Source organism: Anoplophora glabripennis, unplaced genomic scaffold, assembly GCF_000390285.2.
Source record: "Anoplophora glabripennis isolate ALB-LARVAE unplaced genomic scaffold, Agla_2.0 scaffold152, whole genome shotgun sequence".
Classification (NCBI taxonomy): Eukaryota; Metazoa; Arthropoda; class Insecta; order Coleoptera; family Cerambycidae; genus Anoplophora; species Anoplophora glabripennis.
In genome coordinates this window covers 561,177-581,826 of record NW_019416497.1, presented here as the reverse complement: position 1 = coordinate 581,826, position 20,650 = coordinate 561,177, and the positions used below count along the sequence as shown (strand labels likewise).

The 20,650-nt window shown below is 35.1% G+C and overlaps 2 protein-coding genes across 2 annotated transcripts in view; both read right to left on the bottom strand.

Moving 5' to 3' along the window:
• Nucleotides 1–20,650, bottom strand: part of LOC108908069 (kinesin-like protein unc-104) — a 115,604-nt gene that overhangs the window by 79,054 nt on the left and 15,900 nt on the right. The window lies entirely within an intron of this gene.
• On the bottom strand, nt 9,580–16,503 carry LOC111691633. Its single transcript, XM_023454754.1, has 4 exons — nt 15,862–16,503; nt 15,544–15,774; nt 9,759–9,991; nt 9,580–9,688 (listed from the first exon to the last, which is right to left on the bottom strand). Exons 1-4 carry the CDS (start codon nt 16,501–16,503, stop codon nt 9,580–9,582), a joined length of 1,215 nt encoding a protein of 404 aa, XP_023310522.1.

Here is a 20,650-nt window from a genome sequence, read left to right as displayed (position 1 = left end):
TGTTGCTAAGATACCATTTTTTTTCTCAGTAAGGAAAATATCAACCTTATAGGCCCCATACACGATCAAACAATTTGCGCAAACTTTTGTTGTACAACATAATGTTGTACTACACTACACGATACCACAGTTTGTGCAAATTTATTGAAAATAGGCTTTCTTTATATTTTTAAGCAGTTTGTTCGCGGTTTAATTTTGTTCTTAAATTAATTTTGTTGTTAAAAATGTCTACAGAAGCCTGCACTTTTTATATTTCGATTTTTATTAAGTTCACTTTTAACTTTCCATAGTTCGGGTAAATCGCGATAAATTCTCACCAAAATTCTTTTATTTCCAAGCGTAGATTAAGCCATTTTATTTAGTTTTTAAAACTGCTCGAACAACTGTAGTTGTATGACACTATTCGTTTGTTACGTTGTACAACACCTTCAAACATCCACATACACGTTCAAACCTGTTTGAGTAAGTCACGCGTTGCACAAATAATTTCAAACAAGCTCGAATTTACTCAAACTGTTGCGTAACACCTCCAATCAAGACATACATGATCAAAATGTTTGCACAACGCTCTCTTTTATGCAAATTGTTTGATCGTGTATGGGACCTATTAGAGATTTCTGACAATCAAAAAATGTCATAGTTTTGTGACGGTTGGAGAAAAGACATTTTGCAGTTCTGAAAAAGTGAAAGTTATTTTTTATGCTAGATTGCGAATGCACTTTTGCATTCGGGAATGAAAAGAAAAATTATTCAAGAAGGCAAAAGAATTTCGCAATCGAGTATCAAACATTTTTTCGAAAATTGTATCTCACAATAAAAAATTATTCAAAATGTGAAGAAAAATATTTGACATTAATTTAAAATTAAAATTAATTTATTTGACATGCGTATATGTCATCTACAATTGACTGCACATATTTAAATATCAAATAAGTGTTCTTTGATTTTCTGTTAAATTGATTGATAATTATATTATTACGAGTATTAATGATTGTTATAATTTATGATTTTGTTGATAGTAATAAATAAACTGGTGAACTGATTCTATCATCTATACCTAACATTGATTTCTGTAGGTGAATGTAAAAGTCTTTTGGATGTAAAAGACTTTTACGTTCTGTAGACAAAAATTTGTTGTCAACTGTTAATGACAGTTTTCGAAAAATACATTTTTTATTACCGCGGTACTAAACATATTTTTCAGAACATATTTCTTTTCTCATCGTTTACGAGAAAAAAATCCCTAATAAAAACTAATCCTTCACATCAATTTTAACACAATTAGTTTCTACAAGTGCTCACCACATATTGTATTTTTTGTTGTGTCGTCACTTTCATTTTTTATATTTAGTTTTAAAACCAAACGATGAAATATGATTTACATTTATTTAAAATACAGATTGTAACATGTTCAAATTGTAGAATGAGTTATTATACATATACTAGAAAGACCCGGCAAACGTTGTTTTGCCATATAAATTATTCCTAGGATTATTTTAGTAGATTTTTCATAAAGAAATTTCACTTCTACCATCTATATTATATTTAGTGTTATTCAGTGTATATCGTGTATATTTTTTTATTAATGTTAATAGTAAACGTCACTATTGCGATTGATGCACAAACAATAATAATAATGGCCGAAAACTGTAGAGAGTGAGAAACGGCTTATTGTGTGAGAGAGATCTCATCCCTACTCCGTTCTGTTTACTGGGTCAGAAGTGACACCGGTCGACGCCTGGCGGGGATAAAAAAATGATCAAGTGATAATTGATCAGTTATCGACCGGGGTTGAAAATTATTGAATTACTAATATCGCTATTAAAAAATAGGGGTTGATGGTAGAAGGGTGAAAATTTAGGATTGTATGTATTTTTTAAAGCCACATCATAAAAAAATAAAAATAAAAAATTTTGTCCAAAAAATTAAAAAAAAAAATTGGGACCACCCTTAACATTTAGGGGTATGAAAATAGATGTTGGCCGATTCTCAGACCTACTCAATATGCTCACAAAATTTCATGAGAATCGGTCAAGCCGTTTCGGAGGAGTACGGGAACGAACATTGTGACACGAGAATTTTATATATAAGATGAACATTTACCGTTGACGGTTTTGTATTTGAGAAACACGACATTAATTTTTCAAAAAAATGTTACATCTCTAATTATTTTCCCAACAAATGAAAATATTACAACAGAATTTTGTGTGGGTAATATAAAAATTAAATGGTATTCAACATAAACAAAAATTAAGCCACAGCTCAAACCAGTGCGCAGGTGTGGTATGCCGGTTACAATTTTCTAAAAAATTATAGGACGCCACTGGAAAAACCTCGCTTACTGTGATTTTTAAAATGCAAATGTTCTTTTAAATTAGACGATTTCTTGACTGTTTGTATAGTTTTTACCATTTTAGTTCAAATTAATAATTTGTAAAGAGAATACTTTTGAGATTAAAACAAAATTATAATTATTAAAATTATTTTCCAAACGATATTTAAGAGTATCCAATATTTTTTCCATAAGTTTTTTACACCCTGTATCTCAAAAGAAAGATGTTAAATGTTTAAATAAGAAAATATTATTAAATTTTGGATGAGGAATACACTCCTTCATTTTTGATTTGTTGTTGTATGAGATGTAATTGTAATCCTCGTACATATTTTCATTTCTGAATATTTTTGTATAATTATAAAATTAATTCAACGCCATAAATTCATTCACAAGGAAGATGAACAAAAATTTAATTAATTGTTTTCTAAAGCACTATAGTGTGTAGTCTCTATTAAACTGTGACGTTACGAGAACGAAAAAAAACAAAATGGCCGATAAGAATAAAGTAATGTCAACGAAGGCGATGGAGTAATATTTTCTTAATAAAAATAAATATAAATATTGATAAAAGATATGCAATATCGAGTTTTCGAATCAAATGTAAGAGTAAAGTACGCAAAATATTCCTGTAAACTATGTTTCAAATCGAAAGTTAATACAGTAGAGTAAATTGTTACAGTAGTTCCGATAACAGAACTTTATTGGCTTATTCTTTTATTGTCTATGTTTATGTCAACAAATATCGTACGGACTGTACATTTAAGTAATCTGATCTATGTGGAATTAATTTTCAGTGTTAAACTCTGTTGATACAAACTTTGATAATGGCCTGCTTTATTTTAAATTGGAATAAACATATTATTTTGATATTCTCTAACCAACAAATTGGGTGAAAATGATGAAACTTTGAATATAAACATAATATTAGATTTTAAACCTATTTATTTATGGTTGATCGAGACTACTTATTATAGTGACAGAGAAAAAGTACGGCATTTAATTAATAGTCACTTTTTTATCTATCTCCTTTATGAAGGTAGTTATGGTTCTGTATTAATTTGAAGTACACACTGTATATGAAAAAATTGACTTCATTTAATTTTGTATATGTACTGAAAAAGAAATACGGAATAAATTCAAGAAAAAAAAATTAAGACTAACCGAAACCAACTACACTGACCGAACCGACTAAATTAAAGATAACGGAAAAATTTTAACTGATGATATTGCACGAAACTGCTACTTTGAGCTCTATATGCCCCGACCAGTAATGAATTATATCTGTATATTTTCTCTGAGACACCCAATATATTTTCCGATATTTGGGTATTTTCCCAAATTCCACAATGCAAACTATACTTGGCATCTAAGAAGCATTCCAACATTTGTAGATCAGTGGCCATAAATAAGTGGTTTGCTCTATCTAATGGTGTTATGAATTTTACATTTGTTTTCCTTCGTGACATGCAGTTCTTGTACAGAGCGTGACCAAGTATTGATTTATCGAAAAATATACCGAGAGCGCAACTGGCTATTTTGAGAGAAAAAAGACTCCTTATTATGTGACATTATGCGTTATGTGGAAGATATAATAGAATAAATATTGACATTTTAAAATAGTTTAATATTTTTTAAAATTAGTTAATATAAAAACAATACATAAATACAAATTGAAGATATTGTTGAAGAAACTGTGCCCCCTTAAAATATGCAATTTTTCATCTATCAGTGAACGCTACATCCAACACCAGTGGATGAAAAATAATTATGTTTCGTCTTTTGTTTTCGGACGAGGGTCTCGGAAGAACTAATTTTATTACTGCCTACTGGGTTGAATTTTACGAATTTATATAGTAATTCCGTCCCAGTAATCAACGACAAATTCAGTGACAAAGCTGTGAGACAATAATGCGTCGCCCAATGCAGACAAGCTAATACGGAACTAATGTATTAGTCTGGAAACAAAAAAAACTCAAGTCACAAACTAGAATGCAAATTGAAAAATAAACAGAGACAAATAATTTTAATTAACAAAATGAAAATGCCAAATTCAGAAGTTTTTTAACCATTGTTTTATTATCAAAATTGTTTTATTGCATCAAAAATGCTTAGAGATACAGGGTTGTATGGTTATTTTAAACATAAAAGAAATATATTAGAAAATGAATTTTCCGACAAAATGGGACATATATTTTTTCTTAGAAATACTATTACCAAAATATTCTGTTGGTTGACCTATTTACATATAAATTCACATAATTTTTACTTTTAGTTTAATTTTAATTATCATTACCCCAAGTTTCATAAATCTAAGTCAGACATCTTTATAGATAGGTATTTGAATAAATGCAATCGATATTTTGTTTTTAATTTCAATACCACATCTAGAACAACCAGCTGTCTCAGACGTAAACTTATTTGTGTCGGTCTTATACTATATAGTGGCAAATATACAGGGTGTTAATGAACTTATGTCAAAAATTTAAAGGGGTGAAAAAGGAGCAAAAACTGAGTTAACTGATGTCACAAACTTGTATTGGAAGTTTAAGGTCATCGAGAAAAAAATTAATTAAAAATGTGTTTTGGAACTGCTGAAATACATGTATTTTATCATGGCGAGTGCTTACAAAAAATTCTGTAACACTTTTTATGAGTTTGTAGGTTTCTTATAAAGCCGGACTGTATTCGAAAGTCAGTTTGTAATACATTGTTGTAGTGATTGCAGTGCTGTTTTTCGAAAATACATTTAATAGCAGTATTTCCAAGTTTTCTTTTGAAAATGGCGCATTTATTTAGCAATCGCGAATATTATGATATGCTCGTAATTTATGGCGAAGCAAATGGAAATGCCGACAGAGCTTGTCAAGTGTACCGTGCAAGATATCCTGAACGATGTGCCCCCGCACCGCGAACATTTGTTGCTGTAGCGCAGAATTTTTGACACCAATGATGTACAACCGTGTCGAGGTCGCAACGGTGGCCCAGGGCGACCATTAAGGATCTTAAATGTCGAGGAGATGATTTTAGATCTCGTCGAAGAAGATCCCCATCGTAGCACCAGAAATATCTCACAACAAGCAAATAATTCACATCCTATCCGGTTGTGTGGCGGACATTACGAGAAGCTCAGTTGTACCCATTTCATATTCAACGTGTTCCTGAGGATTTTCCAGTACGTCGAGATTTACTTCATGAACATGCAAGAAATCCTCAATTTACAGCGCAAATTTTGAATTGCCTGGTCGCTTAGACGGTGCTTTATACATATCTAGATTATTTGCAAAATCGCTTGTTGGAGTTATTGTAAGAAGTGCCATTAAATGTTCAGCAGAATATGTGGTTACCGCTCACCTTTTTCAGAGTGCGCAACTTTCTAAACATTACTTTTCCCAATCGCTGGATAGGCCGTGGCAGCTTAGTTAGATGCCCCCCCCCTCGGTCCCTTGATCTCACCCTTTTCTACTTCTTTTTGTGGGGATATATGCAAAGTGTTGTGTTTTCCATGGAAGTTCGCGACATCGACCGATTGCCGCTTGGCAATGTTGCAATGCGTGCGAGGGAATTGGATACGTCGCGCTGAAGCTTGTGTGCAAGCAAATGGTGGGTATATCGAACATCTTCTATGAAAATCACCAGTTCTCAAAAGGTGGCCTTACAATGTTGAGGTAAGTCAGATTTTAGAATTACATTTTACTCAACCCAAATCAGTGTATTTACCTCATTTTGACATAACGGACATTTGGCAAAAATTTTTGACATAAGTTCATTAACATCCTGTATACCACCGAGTATACTTTATTGATCGATTTTAGTGACGTAAGGATTCAAGGTTATGTAATACATCATTCTACAGTTTTATTAATCTGACATAATTATAAGTCTATAGGTTTATGGGTTGCTTTGCTCTTTATCACAATTAATTTTTATTCTAAGAGTTAGTAGTAATTGCCCATTTTATCGTAAAATATAAAAAGGTGACGAAAATCTAGGGAATTTTGATCCTGAACAATTTGTTAGGTTAAAAATAGGTAAATGTAATGCAGATTTTAAAAACCAAAAGCAAACAGAGTGGCCGTCGAGGTATCTGAGACACTTCGTATATGAATTTAAGCAAAAATTATTCTATTTACTTTTCCCGAATTCCCAACAGTTCTTGAAATATCGGGGTCTGAAATTGCCAGATCGTATGGGTAGTTGCTGGAGAGCAAATTATATTGCGACTAGGTAATTTAATAATTGGCAACTTGGTTGAGATTAGAAAAATATTTGTGATTGTCAGTTTGATAAATAATTGTCATCATTAACAGTTGGTTCTTTTTTATTTTTTCCGTCGTTTGTTTTAAAATAATACGTTTAATTTATTCAACTGAAGAATACGTGGACATGATTTTTCTGTATGGATATATTGCAATGCTATAACCACCGCCTCAGTTAGGGAATATCAACGGCGATATCCAAACCGCCCGCTGTCTTCCAGACAAGCAAGCGTTCTGACTTGTGAAAGAGAAGTTATGCGAATAAACAATCCTGCAGAAGTGCTTGAGCTTGTTGAAAATGATCTTGGTACTAGTACCAGAATTTATGTACTTATTGAACAAAGTTGCTGTGCAAGACACTTACCTATTCAATGGGAAAGCCTAATTGCAGAGATAAACTCATTGAGAAGATTTATACAGCGTTTGATGAGATGAAAAACAATATGGAAAACTACAACTGGGGACGAGAGCTTCGACAGAGGATTGACTTATGCATTGCACAAGGCGGTGGTCACATTGAGCAGCTTTAATAATAACACTGTCATTATGCTTTTATTAACACAAATCACATTTTTTTCTAAGCCTTCTAGTCGCAACAATGTAATTTACTCTTTAGCAACTACCCATACCACCTGGCAACTTCAAACCCCGATATTTCAAGAACCATTTGGAATTCGGGAAAACTGAATAGAAATATTTTTGCTTAAAAAGCGATATACAGGCTTTTTATGTTTTAATATTCTTGTTATTATTTTTCCTTCTTTCACACTTTTCTTCTATCTCCATGTTCTCTTCTTTACGAATATAAACTTTTATCTAGTTTCTAAAGTTTGGCTCATATGAGACTTTGCAAACGAATATTGGTAGAAATATAATTTTATTAAATTGATACATTAATACAACTTCTAAAAGCAAACAACTTTCGTTGGAGATTTTTTTTTAAGTAATTAGTAAGCTATTTATTAAATTTATTTTGTAAGTATTTTAGGCTCTTACAATATTCTAATTATTATAGAATTTTACATGCAGAATATCGCTTTGTTTAATAATATACGAAATTAAGAGTTTATGTTAATAGAAAAGAATCTTCAGTATCAGTATTTTTTTTTTATTTAATATATTTTAGATATATGTATTTTCAATCTCATCCATATTCTAACATGGTAATGCAATAACGGTCCGCCCGAGAGTGGAACAATATTGGAATTTGTGGGCGCCCTTGATTCTCGACAACTTATGAAAAACGTTTTTCTCGGTTTTAAAGGAGAAGTGTGTTATACATGTAACAAATCATTAACTCCCCAAACGTGACACAATTTCGTGAAAGTCGGCCACGCGATTTAGATTCTGATGAAGTTACAGGTACGTACCAGATCGACCAAGTCGCGGTAATAATGTGATATTTAAATTAAATTAACATTTTATTGATAAGGTATAAAGCGCAAAGTAGGTGATGACCTGAAAACCACTTGAAGCAAATGGATTAGTTAAGGAACTTCAGTAAAAATGAGACCATGTTAATTAGCTACATAGGTACCTACGTTCCAAATAAATTCTAATGATTTTAGAAGAATACTTCAAAAACTGTTCAATAAAGTGTCTATAGATTTTGATATATTTTGCAAAAAGAGGTGAAAATGTCATTTTTTTCAACATTTCATTCATTTCATCAACGAAAAAAATATTTGATCTCGAATTGAAAATGCAATTTTTTTCCTATGAATACGAGTATACTTATTATATGCAGGGCGTACCAAAATGAATATCGGGGTTTTAAAGCTTTGTAGAAGTTATTGCGGTTAACAATTACAAAGTACACATCAACAGTTTGTCCTACAAGTATTCGTGCGCGTGCGCATTCTCTGGTCTGGGGGTCAGCAAATCTTCACGAGATGGTACAGTTGCAACGAGACTCCCCTAAATTAAATGTTTTTTATGCCATATCCCGGCGGAAAGTGTATGGGCCTTTCTTTTACGCTGAAGTTACTGTAACTGGTGTTTCTTATCTTGATGTGCTACAACAATGGCTCTTTCCTCAATTACACGAAGCTGAACCAGAGAACTTTATTTGGCAGCAAGATGGTGCGCCGCCTCATTGGCATGCCTTGTTGTTCCCGACAGGTGGATTGGCCGAAATGAGCCGGATGACAGAGCTTGTTTCGCATGGCCTTCACGTTCACCAGATCTGACGCCATAGGATCGGGTGTATGTGCCTCCGCTACCAGCTGACCTAAACGACCTACGACATAGGATTGAAACTGCAGTTGAATCAATTACTCCAAACACACTGAGCAAGGTTTGGGACGGACTCGGCTATCGACTCGATATGTGCCGTGTGACGGAGGGTGCTCATATTGAACACTTGTAGGACAAACTGTTTGAGTTGCTCGTTCATTTGATGTATAATTTGTAATGGTAAGGTCACTGTAATAAATTCTACAAAGCTTTAAAACCCCGATATTCATATTGGTACGCCCTGTATATTTAATGTTCAACTCAAAATGAACTGTAATAGGCTACTTTGTCAAGTAAAATTTATCAATCTAATACCAGAAGCATTTTATGAAAATGTTTAGAATTTATTTGAATTAACCTTAATATCGCTAAAATAAAGCAAATGCACTTATTACCCGGAATGGTTAAATTCGTTGTGTTTGCTGAAAACCAATGTAATAAGTAATTTTTTATTTTTTATTCATTTTTTTAAGTTAAAAATGTTTTTTTTAGCAATAATCCATATTTTCTTCATCAAAAAACGTTCATGATTATAAATAAAATGAAAAAAAATTTGGTTGATTTGACGTTGCAGATCACAATTTAATATTGGGTATTGCCGCCTCTGTTCCTGATCTCCAATTCTCGCATATTAATGCACCGCCGGATGTCTCGTTGCGCAATTCCTTACAGGGTTTGTAAAAGAGCCTGGGTCATTTGTTGGTAATTTTGTAATTGCGGATAGTTTCGTCGTCATCGACATCCGAGCATGTCCTAAACATTCTCAATGGGGTTCAAGTCGGGACTCATAGGTGGGTGGTCACCACGTTGCGTTGTGAAGAAAATTTCTCGTACGTTTTGCGGTGTGAAGACCAGCATTATCCTGCATGAGAATAAAACGATTCTCCATTTCGGTGATGTACCTTTCGGAAGTCAATGAAGGGAATGATTACCAACTGAGATCTGGTATTAATGGATACGTCTGCCCATACCATAACTGAACAGCCATTAAAAGCCGCAGCTGGCCGCATAAAATTATCGGTACAACGTTCTCCACGACGACGCCATACGTCTGTCGTTGCCATGGCGATTCCGTTACGGTATGGGCAGGCGTATTCATTAATATAAGAACCCAATTGGGAATCATTCCTAGAACATTGACTTCCGAAAGGTACATCACCGAAATCTTTAAACCACACGTCCTGTCCATGCGTACAAGCATGGAGAATCGTTTCATACCGCAAAACGTACAAGAAATTTTCTTCATGCCAACAACGTGGTAACTCTCATTGGGCATGTTTAGAACATGCTCGGGCGTCGATGACGACGGGACTATCCGCAATTACAAAATCACCATCAATTGACCCAGGCTCTTTTACAAACTTGGTAAGGGTAAGGTATTTTTCTTTTTTTTTTTAGAATCATGAACGTTTTTGATGAAGAAAATATGGATTATTGCTAAAAAAACATTTTTAACTTAAAAAAAATGAATAAAAAGTGAAAAATTACTTATTACATTGATCTTCAGCAAGAACGGCAAATTTAAACATTCCAGGCACTAAGAAAAAAATCGCATCGTTTTGAAATTATCAGGGTTTCTTTAAGACACTTTGAGGTTCAAAAGTTAGTCAAAATCCTTAATTATTCATTATTTGCAAAGTTATGTCAAGTTATTCAACTATTCCTAATTATGCAATTTTTTACCTTTTTTCTAACCAACATTTTCAGAGAATACTTTGCAGTTTTCAAAACCCTGCTTGGATTTTATGTACGACCATTATTTCCCGAGTAATTGATTGCCAAAGTCAAAAATGATTTTTTTGTTTGATCAACGATAACTCAACGACAAATTATCGTACAAGGCTCCAGAATCGCTCAAATTGAAGAGAATTAAATTATCTAAAAGAGCTTTATGGTGTAAGTACCAAAAAAGTTCATAAGCCTTTTCAAAGGAAAACAAAAATTTGCAATTTTGTTGATTTTCTTATGATTACGCTAAAAATTTTAAACTGCAAATCCGAAAACTAGACACTTGAAGCCTCAATTTCCTTTTTTTTATTCTCTCTACGACCATTTCCCTCCAAGTTACAGCTCTTTGAAAATCACCGAAAATTTTGGGATTTTTTTTAATAACCCTTAATTTTTGTGGCTTCTTAAAAAGTAGAATTAGCAGCAGTAAATTTCTGATAAAAAGTGAATAAGTTTTCAATTTTATATGTATTTTTATATCTCAGATGATTACTTTTGAAAGGGTGGGTAAATTGAACTAAAAAAGTTATTACTCGTAATATGTTACATTCTTAAGAGACACTATTATTATACCTACTTATTTTCTTTCCACATAAGCTAGCCGTTTTTGTTAATTTTCTTTTTAATTAACTGAAATTAAAATAAATAAATATAAATAAAATTAATGTGCACGTGCTAAAAAGGCAAAAAAGTAAATTTACATTAATAATATATAGAAATTCGTTATTTAAGAACATTTTGCTGAAAAGTGATTACTTCATTTTATGGCAGATAATTTCCCGAAATATTTAGCACTGATCTTACCACGAACAGAGGTATTGGTGTTGATGGCTTTAGGACAACAGAACTGTTTGATCAATATTGCAATCAAATACCCGAAAATACTACCTATTTGCAGAAATTCATTGCTTTGCTATTTCGCCTTTTAAAGTTTACGTCATCAATTGAAAAATCGATATTTCGTGGAACAAGTGATATTCTGGCAAAATAGTACATTCAATTAGAATGTAAAATGTGCCAATACTGCTGCTATCTATACGCTATTTGCTTTCTTCATAAAAGCTGTAGTCGGGATAATATCTATACAGGTAACAAATACTAGGTATACCTGTGTTCCGCTAATCGCTGTGTCGATATAATACAGAACCCCGTTCAACAGTGGTGTAATTCTCAATATACTAGACAATAATAATCAATGTATAATGAAATACAGACGTCTATTTTTATTTAAAGAGGCAAGATATCGAAATTAATTAAACGATTCTCTACTGATATAAACTTGAAAGAGAAAAACTGAGGAAAATACATGTTTTCGTTGTACAAAAGAAATAATGAAAATGTTATTGATATTATGCATCAAGAATATACAGGGTAGCCCATCGAAAACGTACCGCAAGGCATTACAGGGTAGTAATGAAGTTTTCGGCAAAATCCAAAAACAGGTAAAGTTTGCTTCTGAGGGGGACAACTTTTGGCGCAAAAAGCATAGCAAAATCTTCAACCCCCTAAGTGGGGGTGCCATCCCCCAAATTTTTTTAAATGGGAATGGGGGTCAAGTGGGGGGTCATTAGAAAGGGCTTTTAATTCTCTATACATCGATTCTTACTTTTTGAAAATCGATCCATTATTTTAGAAAATATGCAGCTTTGAAAATACGAACAATATTTTTGACGAGAAATGCGAAAATCGATTTAATTTTACTTCAAAACTTACGGTATTAGCTTGGTAAATTCCTTCAAAAGAATTCGCTGTTTTTTTTTTCTGATTTGCGAATTCTTTAGCCTGATTTTGGTGAGCAAAAAATTGTCCGCTTTTTGTTTCGTATTTAGATAGGCCACAAGAAGTTGCTAGATAACTGTCTTGTGACTTGTAGTTGAAGAGTACCAATACTGCCGAGTCTTTTAAATTGATTAATTATGGTGTACTCAATTCCAGAAAGAGTAGAAATTATTGAGCTTTTTTTCAAAAACAATGAATGCGGAAATCGGGTCGCCGAACTGTTCAACCAACGGCATCCTGAGAAACATGCGTCTGGAAAAATTGTTCGCGAATTGGTGGCCAAATTTCGCGAAACTGGCTCCGTTCATAACAAAAAGAGGCAGGTTGAAAATCCGGTACTAAATGAACCTACGGAAATAGCGGTATTGGGGCAAGTGGCAATGGATAGTACGCTGAGTACAATGCAATTGGCTACTGCGACAGGAGTGAGTCGTACAAGTGTCCAACGAATATTAAAAAAATACAAATTCCATCCTTATAAGATTCGGCTAGTGCAAGAGCTAAATGAAGACGATTTTGATCGTCGTTTGCAATTTTGCGAAATAATGACTGAACGAGCGATAAACGATAATTTCCTCTTTAATGTGTGTTTTTCGGACGAGTGTACGTTCTTCTTGAATGGTTTAGTGAATCGCCATAATTGTCGTTACTGGGCTGATACCAATCCAAGGATTTTCCATGAGACACACTCCCAACACCCCCAGAAGTTGAATGTATGGGCAGGTATTTTTGGAAATTCCATTGTAGGTCCTTTTTTCCTTCCTGGAAATTTGACAGGCGATATGTACTTGGATTTACTACAAAATGTCATCGACCCAGCTCTAACAAATATCATAGAGGACGACCCTGCTTACAATGAACACGAACTGATTTTCCAGCAAGACGGAGCTCCTCCACATTACTCGCTCAATGTGCGCAATTACCTAAATGAGACGTTTCCAGGACGCTGGATAGGACGAAGAGGTGCAATTGAGTGGCCCCCTCGGTCACCCGACTTAAATCCTTTAGATTTCTTTCTCTGGGGGCACATTAAAAGCAAAGTTTACAGCACTCCACCTGATACCTTGGAAGATCTGCGAGGACGAATCATTAATGTATGTCGCGAAGTAACACCGCAAGTGCTCCAGAATGTTCGACAACGGTTTGAAGACAACCTGTATCATTGTATGCAAGTTGGCGGACAACATTTTCAGCATTTACTTGACTAATACCGTAAGTTTTGAAGTAAAATTAAATCGATTTTCGCATTTCTCGTCAAAAATATTGTTCGTATTTTCAAAGCTGCATATTTTCTAAAATAATGAATCGATTTTCAAAAAGTAAGAATCGATGTATAGAGAATTAAAAGCCCTTTCTAATGACCCCCCACTTGACCCCCATTCCCATTTGAAAAAATTTAGGGGATAGCACCCCCACTTAGGGGGTTGAAGATTTTGGTATGCTTTTTGAGCAAAAAGTTGTCCCCCTCAGAAACAAATTTGACTTGTTTTTGGATTTTGCCGAAAAATTCTTTACTACCCTGTAATGCCTTGCGGTACGTTTTCGATGGGCTACCCTGTATATAAATTGGCAAAATTGAGTTTGTCATTTTAATATACAATGCGATAAAGTCACAATGAAAGTTTCCAGTTTTGGAAAAGTGTGGTTTGGTCTCGTTGTTAAAAAGCGATACTGTATATCACATATTTTACAAATTATGAAAAAATAGTCGTGCCGAGGGTGAACTTAAAATGACAAAATATAAAATAATTATTCAAATTCTCGTAATAATAAATGTATTTAAAAAATATTTCTAGGATAAATAAGCTAAATGTACTTATTAATTTTTAACAGCTTCTTGAAAATGAAGCGCTTATAATAACCTACTTATTTATATTTTTTTCTCTCGATTTATTCGCTATTAAAATTTATCCAAGTATTTTTAAAGGACCCCGCAGACTTCGTTCCGTTTGTGCGAACAGGACCGTACGGACCGAATTGCGCGAACTAAGAAAGGCAACGTATCTAACCGAAACAGATTTTGCACGACGGTGAAACTGTACCGCTTTTTTCTCCAAATATTGCGTGCCTGGCACACTCGTGCAGATTCGTGCGGCCCAATTCGCGCGAATTGAACGAAGTCTGTGTCTAGATTTTCTGAAGGTACGGACAAGAGTGTACGTTCCTGGATTGTGGTATGTGTGCTGTTGGTTCCCCTTTGTATGTACCATATAGACACACTGACCACAGTAACATAAAGAGTTCTAATCCGACTTTAATAATTTCTTTAAAAATTTCCGACCGGCATATGAAAAATAAGGCGTAACAAGTGGATAAAAATGCGTCAAGAGAAATAATTTTAGCAACACATTAGCGTGGTAGTCGACTGTTCGGTGGCAAGTATTTCTCGGCCAGACATCCTATTCTGGTCCAGGTTCGATCCCTGGCGTCGACACTGGCAATGTTTTTTCAAGTGTAGCCCCCTTCCGCACAGCCTTTGACTTTGGATTTGAGGGTTGTCTCATTTCTGTGGTGTGTTTTATGTTTTTTTAATGTTTAACAATTCCAAATATTCGCTTCGTCTATTTGCAAATAATTATACCAGTCTTCTGGTTGTGGAGTCTGGAATTGTGGGGAGGGTAGCAAAGCTACAGCACTTAGGCCCCATTGGGCCCCTTGTACATCCTCCCATTAGAGAGATCAATCCACCTGAGCCGCCAACCAGCCTATTACAGTGAAAAAGGTGGTGACGTTCTCAGGGGGGGTCTCTCTAATATAGGCTATTAAAGGCCAGCGTTCTCCCAACATGGACCCTCTTGTTGATGAGACGGCAGTGCATTCACATAGTAAATGTAACACCGTCTCGTCTTCCTGTTCACAGCCCCTACAAAGAGGTGTTCCACACTTCCCCATATTGTAAAGGTGTTTCCTTAGCCAACAATGTCCAGTTTGAATACCTGTCACCAGGCGAAGATTTGACCTAGACATAGCCAGGTATTTTTTGGCTGTGTCTTTGCTAGGATACACTAAGAACTCCTTAGCAAAGTGACAGCTGATTGTTTCATCCCACCGTTTCATAAATTCTTTGTGGGTATTTGCTTTGATAATTCTAACAAGTGCCGACAACGGAAGCACACTGGAGGGGCCGGGTCCAAAAATGTTGAGGCCCGATGCGCTCCTGGCTAGCTTGTCAGCTTCTTTATTGCCATAGCACTGCTCGTGTCCCTTTACCCAGCATACAGATATGCTGTTAGCGGCCGAGGCCACAACCAGTGCTTCATGGCATTCCCATACTGTCCTAGTCATTATCTTATGATTACGCAAGGTCAGTAGTGCTTGTCTACTATCCGTGTAGATTCTAATGGTTTTGCCCGTAGTATGCCTGCGGGCAATTTCCTTCGCGGCTATGGTTATGCCTGCTAACTCCGTTTGTACAACGGTAGCATGCCTATCCATTGCCCACTGATATCGGATGTGCAGGGATCTAGAGTATATTCCACATCCTGCACCCTCCTTCCTTTTTGATCCGTCTGTGAAGATGCTAATTACATCTCCACGGGCGGTCTCCTCCTGTCTCTTAATGAGTACGGTGTAGGGTTTGTCAAATGCAAACCGGGGAGAAATACTGTCAGTGTCTGCCTGCAGGAGGGGCGTCTTCCTGACGACCTCATTCCACAGGCGACTTCTGACTTCTCCACGTCCTACAACCGGTTTTAAGCCAACGTTCTCGAGGCGAAGCATGGTTGTCAAAGCCATTTCTCTTAGATAAATATCCAGAGGTGGCAGACACAGCATTACCTCCATTGCTATGGTAGGTGTTGTACGCATAGCTCCAGTTATGCTCAGACAGGCAACCCTTTGTACTTGGCTGAGCTTTTGTTTAGCTGTCGTCTGCTGGGATTTCGGCCACCAGACGACAGCCCCATAGGCCAACATTGGTCTCACTATGGCAGTGTATATCCTCATAACCACATTTGGTTTCATGCCCCAGGTTTTGCCAACGGTTCCGCGGCATTGCACATAGGATATGTACGCCTTTTTTAATCTTCTCTCAAAGTGTAGATTCCATGTTAGCTTTGCATCGAGTGTAACCCCTAGGTATTTCACATCAGATGCAAAGCTTAGCGTAGTGTTTAGGAGAGTTGGTGCCTTTGTTGGCCCCAATTTTCTCTTCCTCGTGAAGAGGACCATTTCCGTCTTCCTAGGGTTCACTGACAGAGCATGGTCCTCACGCCACTTTAAGCGATGGTAAAGATGCCTTCCGAGTTGAGGTGGCACAAGAGACTGTCTAGAACTAAGTTCCACAGCAGTGGTGATAGAACACCTCCCTGCGGACAGCCCCTTGCAACACTTCTTCTTGCGGAGGCGTCCCCCACACTGATTAGTATAGCTCTTTTTGTGATCATATTCGATATCCATCTGCAGATGGTGGAAGAAACCCCTCTCTCCGTGAGAGCCGAGTTGATTTTGGGAAAGGACGTTTTGTCAAACGCCCCTTCTATGTCAATGAATACCCCTAGGGTGGACTCCTTGTTGTCCAAAGATTTCACGATCCTGCCCACCACCTGATGGAGAGCAGTATCGGTAGATCGCCCTGGAGTGTATGCATGTTGATTAGGGTGTGGCTGTCTGTCCATCAGCACACTATCCCTTATGTATCGTTCACACAGCTTTTCCATCGTTTTCAACAGAAACGAGGTCAGGCTGATGGGTCGATACGCCTTTGGGGAGGTATAATCCAGCCTCCCTGTTTTGGGAATGAATACAACCCTTACCTCCCTCCAGATCTTTGGAATGTAAAGGTGTGCAAAACACAGCCTAAACATCCGCTCCAGGTGCGGCATTAAAACATCCAAGCCCCATTGTAAGAGGGCTGGATATATACCGTCAGTGCCTGGTGATTTGAAGGGTGAGAAGGTCTGCATTGCCCATCTAATTTTGTCCTTAGTTACAGTTTGGTTGGCAATCTGCCAATCCAAGACTGCGGGTGGATTTTCAATTTCGTCTGGCCAATCTTCCCGTTCCATTGATGTGGATCCCGGGAAGTGGGTCCGCATCAGCAGTTCCAGACTTTCATTTAGATTGGCGGTTCTCACGCCATCCTCTCTGGTTAATAGATCTATATCATGATCTTCTGGTTCTAAATAATAATAAATTGATACGAGAAAACATATATCTTCTCGAACGCCAATTCCCGTACCAGTTTATGATTTTTTTTACTTTTGTTTTTTACTAGTAAAAGACACTTTCCAGATACCATTGTACTGAACGGACTGTGCCAATGGTTCGTAGTGTGTGAGAGCAAAAAACTGTACATTCTTGCTTCACGCGGTTTGGTCACACGATCCTGTTCGCACGAATCGAACGAAGTCTGTGGGGCCCTTTAGTTACACTGTGTATAAATAAAAACAGATAATGAACTTTGTACCCAGTGAGACATAAGATGTGATGAAAAACATATTTGCTATGATAAGATAACCTCCTTGTGAGATTTTACAAAGTCAATATAATATACAATAAAAATTATAAATAAAAGAAACTTTCGTGTGTATAGAAAAATGATAATCATGAGCGGTAGAAGCTCCAAGATCATGGATGGAATTTTATTTTTTAAATTAGTGTTATTTAACCAAAAAAATGTTGATTTAAAACTTATTTTTAATATTTTGAATTTAGAACCTATTATATGACATCCATCTGTTAATGCTGGAACAGTAATAAAAAATATAAAAAAACCTAAATATCCTGTGATTTTTGAAAGGCTTTATCTCATTGAAAAATGGTTTGTCTTTCAAGATCTTTCGACAAAAAATTTTTTTTAACTACGATTATCGAACAATCAAAAGAAATATTTCGAGAAAACATTTTTTAGAACATTCACACATTCAGGAAAATTTGTTCGAACTCAATCAAGGCAGAGGTCAGTTGCAGCTATTTATTCTGCTTCAATTTGCTTTGTGAAAGGTTTCCGTACGATTATTAGTTACTGAGATATCGATAATTGAATGAAAAATGACACTTTTGCCGATCGATATCTCAACAACAAATTATTACACAGTAAATCCAAGGGCGGTTTTGAAAAACTGAATAATGTCTCTACAAGAACCTATCATGGTTTTCAAAGAAAACATATTTTTTTTCATCCTTGATATTTGAGAAACATAATAAAATTACTACGCTCTTTTGGAAAATCTACCGCTAATTTACAAATACTGATAAAAAACTGCTGTCGAACGAAATTTTTACAGCTCGATGTACCCACAATAACCCTGTAAATTGACAAGTTAATCCATCAAGCTGTTTTCCTGTTCCAAATGGTTAAAGTTTTGGAAGGAATTAAAGGAACATTGAAAATGAACATGAACATGAAATAGAATTTTTCTCGACTTCTCACTCTTCGTTTACATTTAAGGGAAAAAGACTTTAAAATTTTCAAATTTGTTTTTTTTTTTCTTTTAGAAAGGTTGCTGGACATTTGAGAAAACAAGATCTAGTTGTTTTGACACGATTCAGCCTGTGCACATCATAATTATACTAATCTTTATTTCATTGCATTAAATGCAAATATGATATAGTCTTTCCGATCTCAATTGAAGCACCAAGAGGTTGGCAATATGTACCAGGTTCGGTCGCAACGCAGCAACTCGGCATTGAAATTTTTGAAAAACTTGTTCCTATATTTATTTAGCCATACAATATCCAGGTTTGGTCGCCCAGTTGAAGAATGAGTAAACAGTTGTCAACAAATGGCATAGCAGTGCAGTGCAGCAATACGGAATTTGGTGTGGTTCAGGTAATTTTAATTTATTATAGGCACCTTATATTAATCACTCACATTACAATTATTGCGAAATGGAGATATTACAGGAATATTTTGTTTACTAATATTATTACCACATGGCATTTTGAAGACCTTTTAAAACGGAACAAAACGAAATTTACCAACAATATAATAAAATTGTTTGAGGACATAAATAATTAAAATATGTTGTTGGCCAAATGAACTAATGAACAGTATACAAATTATTATAATTTTTTGCCTTTAGCAGAAAGCTTTTTTAGGGACGCCTATGAAACTCATTTAATTTTATCGCTAAGCGTTTTTATACATGTTCAACTGACTTCGAAAAGACTATACCAAAGCTAAATTTCGTCCTTTTCGATATTTTCTGCGAAGTTTACTTGCGTTTCAAAAAACATTTTTTTTTAAACTTTTTTTTTTATTAAAAAAAATTAATCAAAAGTTATTGTACCTAAACTTTATTTTTTTTCAGAAACGATTAGATACTGTTTTTTGAAATGTCCAGCAACTTTTCCAAAAAAAAAAAATCTAAAAATTTATGAAAATGAAAATTTTGTTTTATTTTTTCTTAAATATAAATCACAATGTAAAATTGTGGGAAAAGTCAAGAAAAATTTTGACAAATTCTTATTTTTCATTTTGATAATGATTACTTAACGTTTAGGAGCAATAAACGTGTTCCTTTTTATTCAAAACATTGATCATTTTGGAACAGAAAAAGGGTTCGATGGATCAGCTTGTCAATTTACATGGTTATTGCGAATACATTGAGCTGTAATAATTTCTCTCAATATTTGTAAATTCACTAAACATTTTATAAAAAAAAATCGTAAAAAAGCCATTTTTGCACTTTTTTCAAATTAATGTCAAGGAAGGAATTTCTTTTTTTCTTCGAAAATCGTGTGATAGGTCCATATAGCGGATTTATTCAAATTGTCAAAACCGTACTTATAGTCCACGGGCCCACGTACAAAGAACAAAATGATTACCAGCAAGCTGTAACTTTGCGTGCAGCTTAAGTTTGACAAGTCTCCCAAGATTTGACTATGAGGAAAATTCAACAGTGGTAAGTTTTCCCGTGATTTTCAAGAAAACATGTCAATCTGGCATAAACATGGAATATTATGACCAGCACTTTTTTTAAGTTTAAATGAAAGATATATATTTTTTAAACCCCCCAAAAAATTTGTCCGACAAAAATGTTGGTATTTTGAGTTTGTCCCCAACCATATGTCGATTAGGTGACATTATGGTTGGTGACAACCAGCAAGCTGATTTTTCTGGGAGGGTTTGGTAATAAGATTTGAAATGAAAGTATCTTATTGTCCGACAAAATTCTTGAGAAGTTTTTGCAGTCCGACGCCCCGAAGATGTCGATTTAACGACAACATGGTCGGTGATAACCAGCAATCTGGTTTTGATTTTTTTCTGTAATAATTGAAATGTATAACACAATAATATACTTGTCTGCCAAAAGGATTGGAAAGTTTGCCTTAAAAATGGGAAAAATTACTATTTTTGTGGTATACAGGGTGT

Excerpts from the sequence above, each read along its gene's own strand:
- LOC111691633 (XM_023454754.1), bottom strand. The coding sequence starts at position 16,503 with ATGGTCCTCTTCACGAGGAAGAGAAAATTGGGGCCAACAAAGGCACCA. Across the intron at positions 9,992-15,543 it reads ACAGCATATCTGTATGCTGG|ATTTCGGTGATGTACCTTTC; the intron begins GTAAAGGGACAC and ends TGTGGTTTAAAG. Across the intron at positions 9,689-9,758 it reads TTAATACCAGATCTCAGTTG|GATAATGCTGGTCTTCACAC; the intron begins GTAATCATTCCC and ends ATTCTCATGCAG.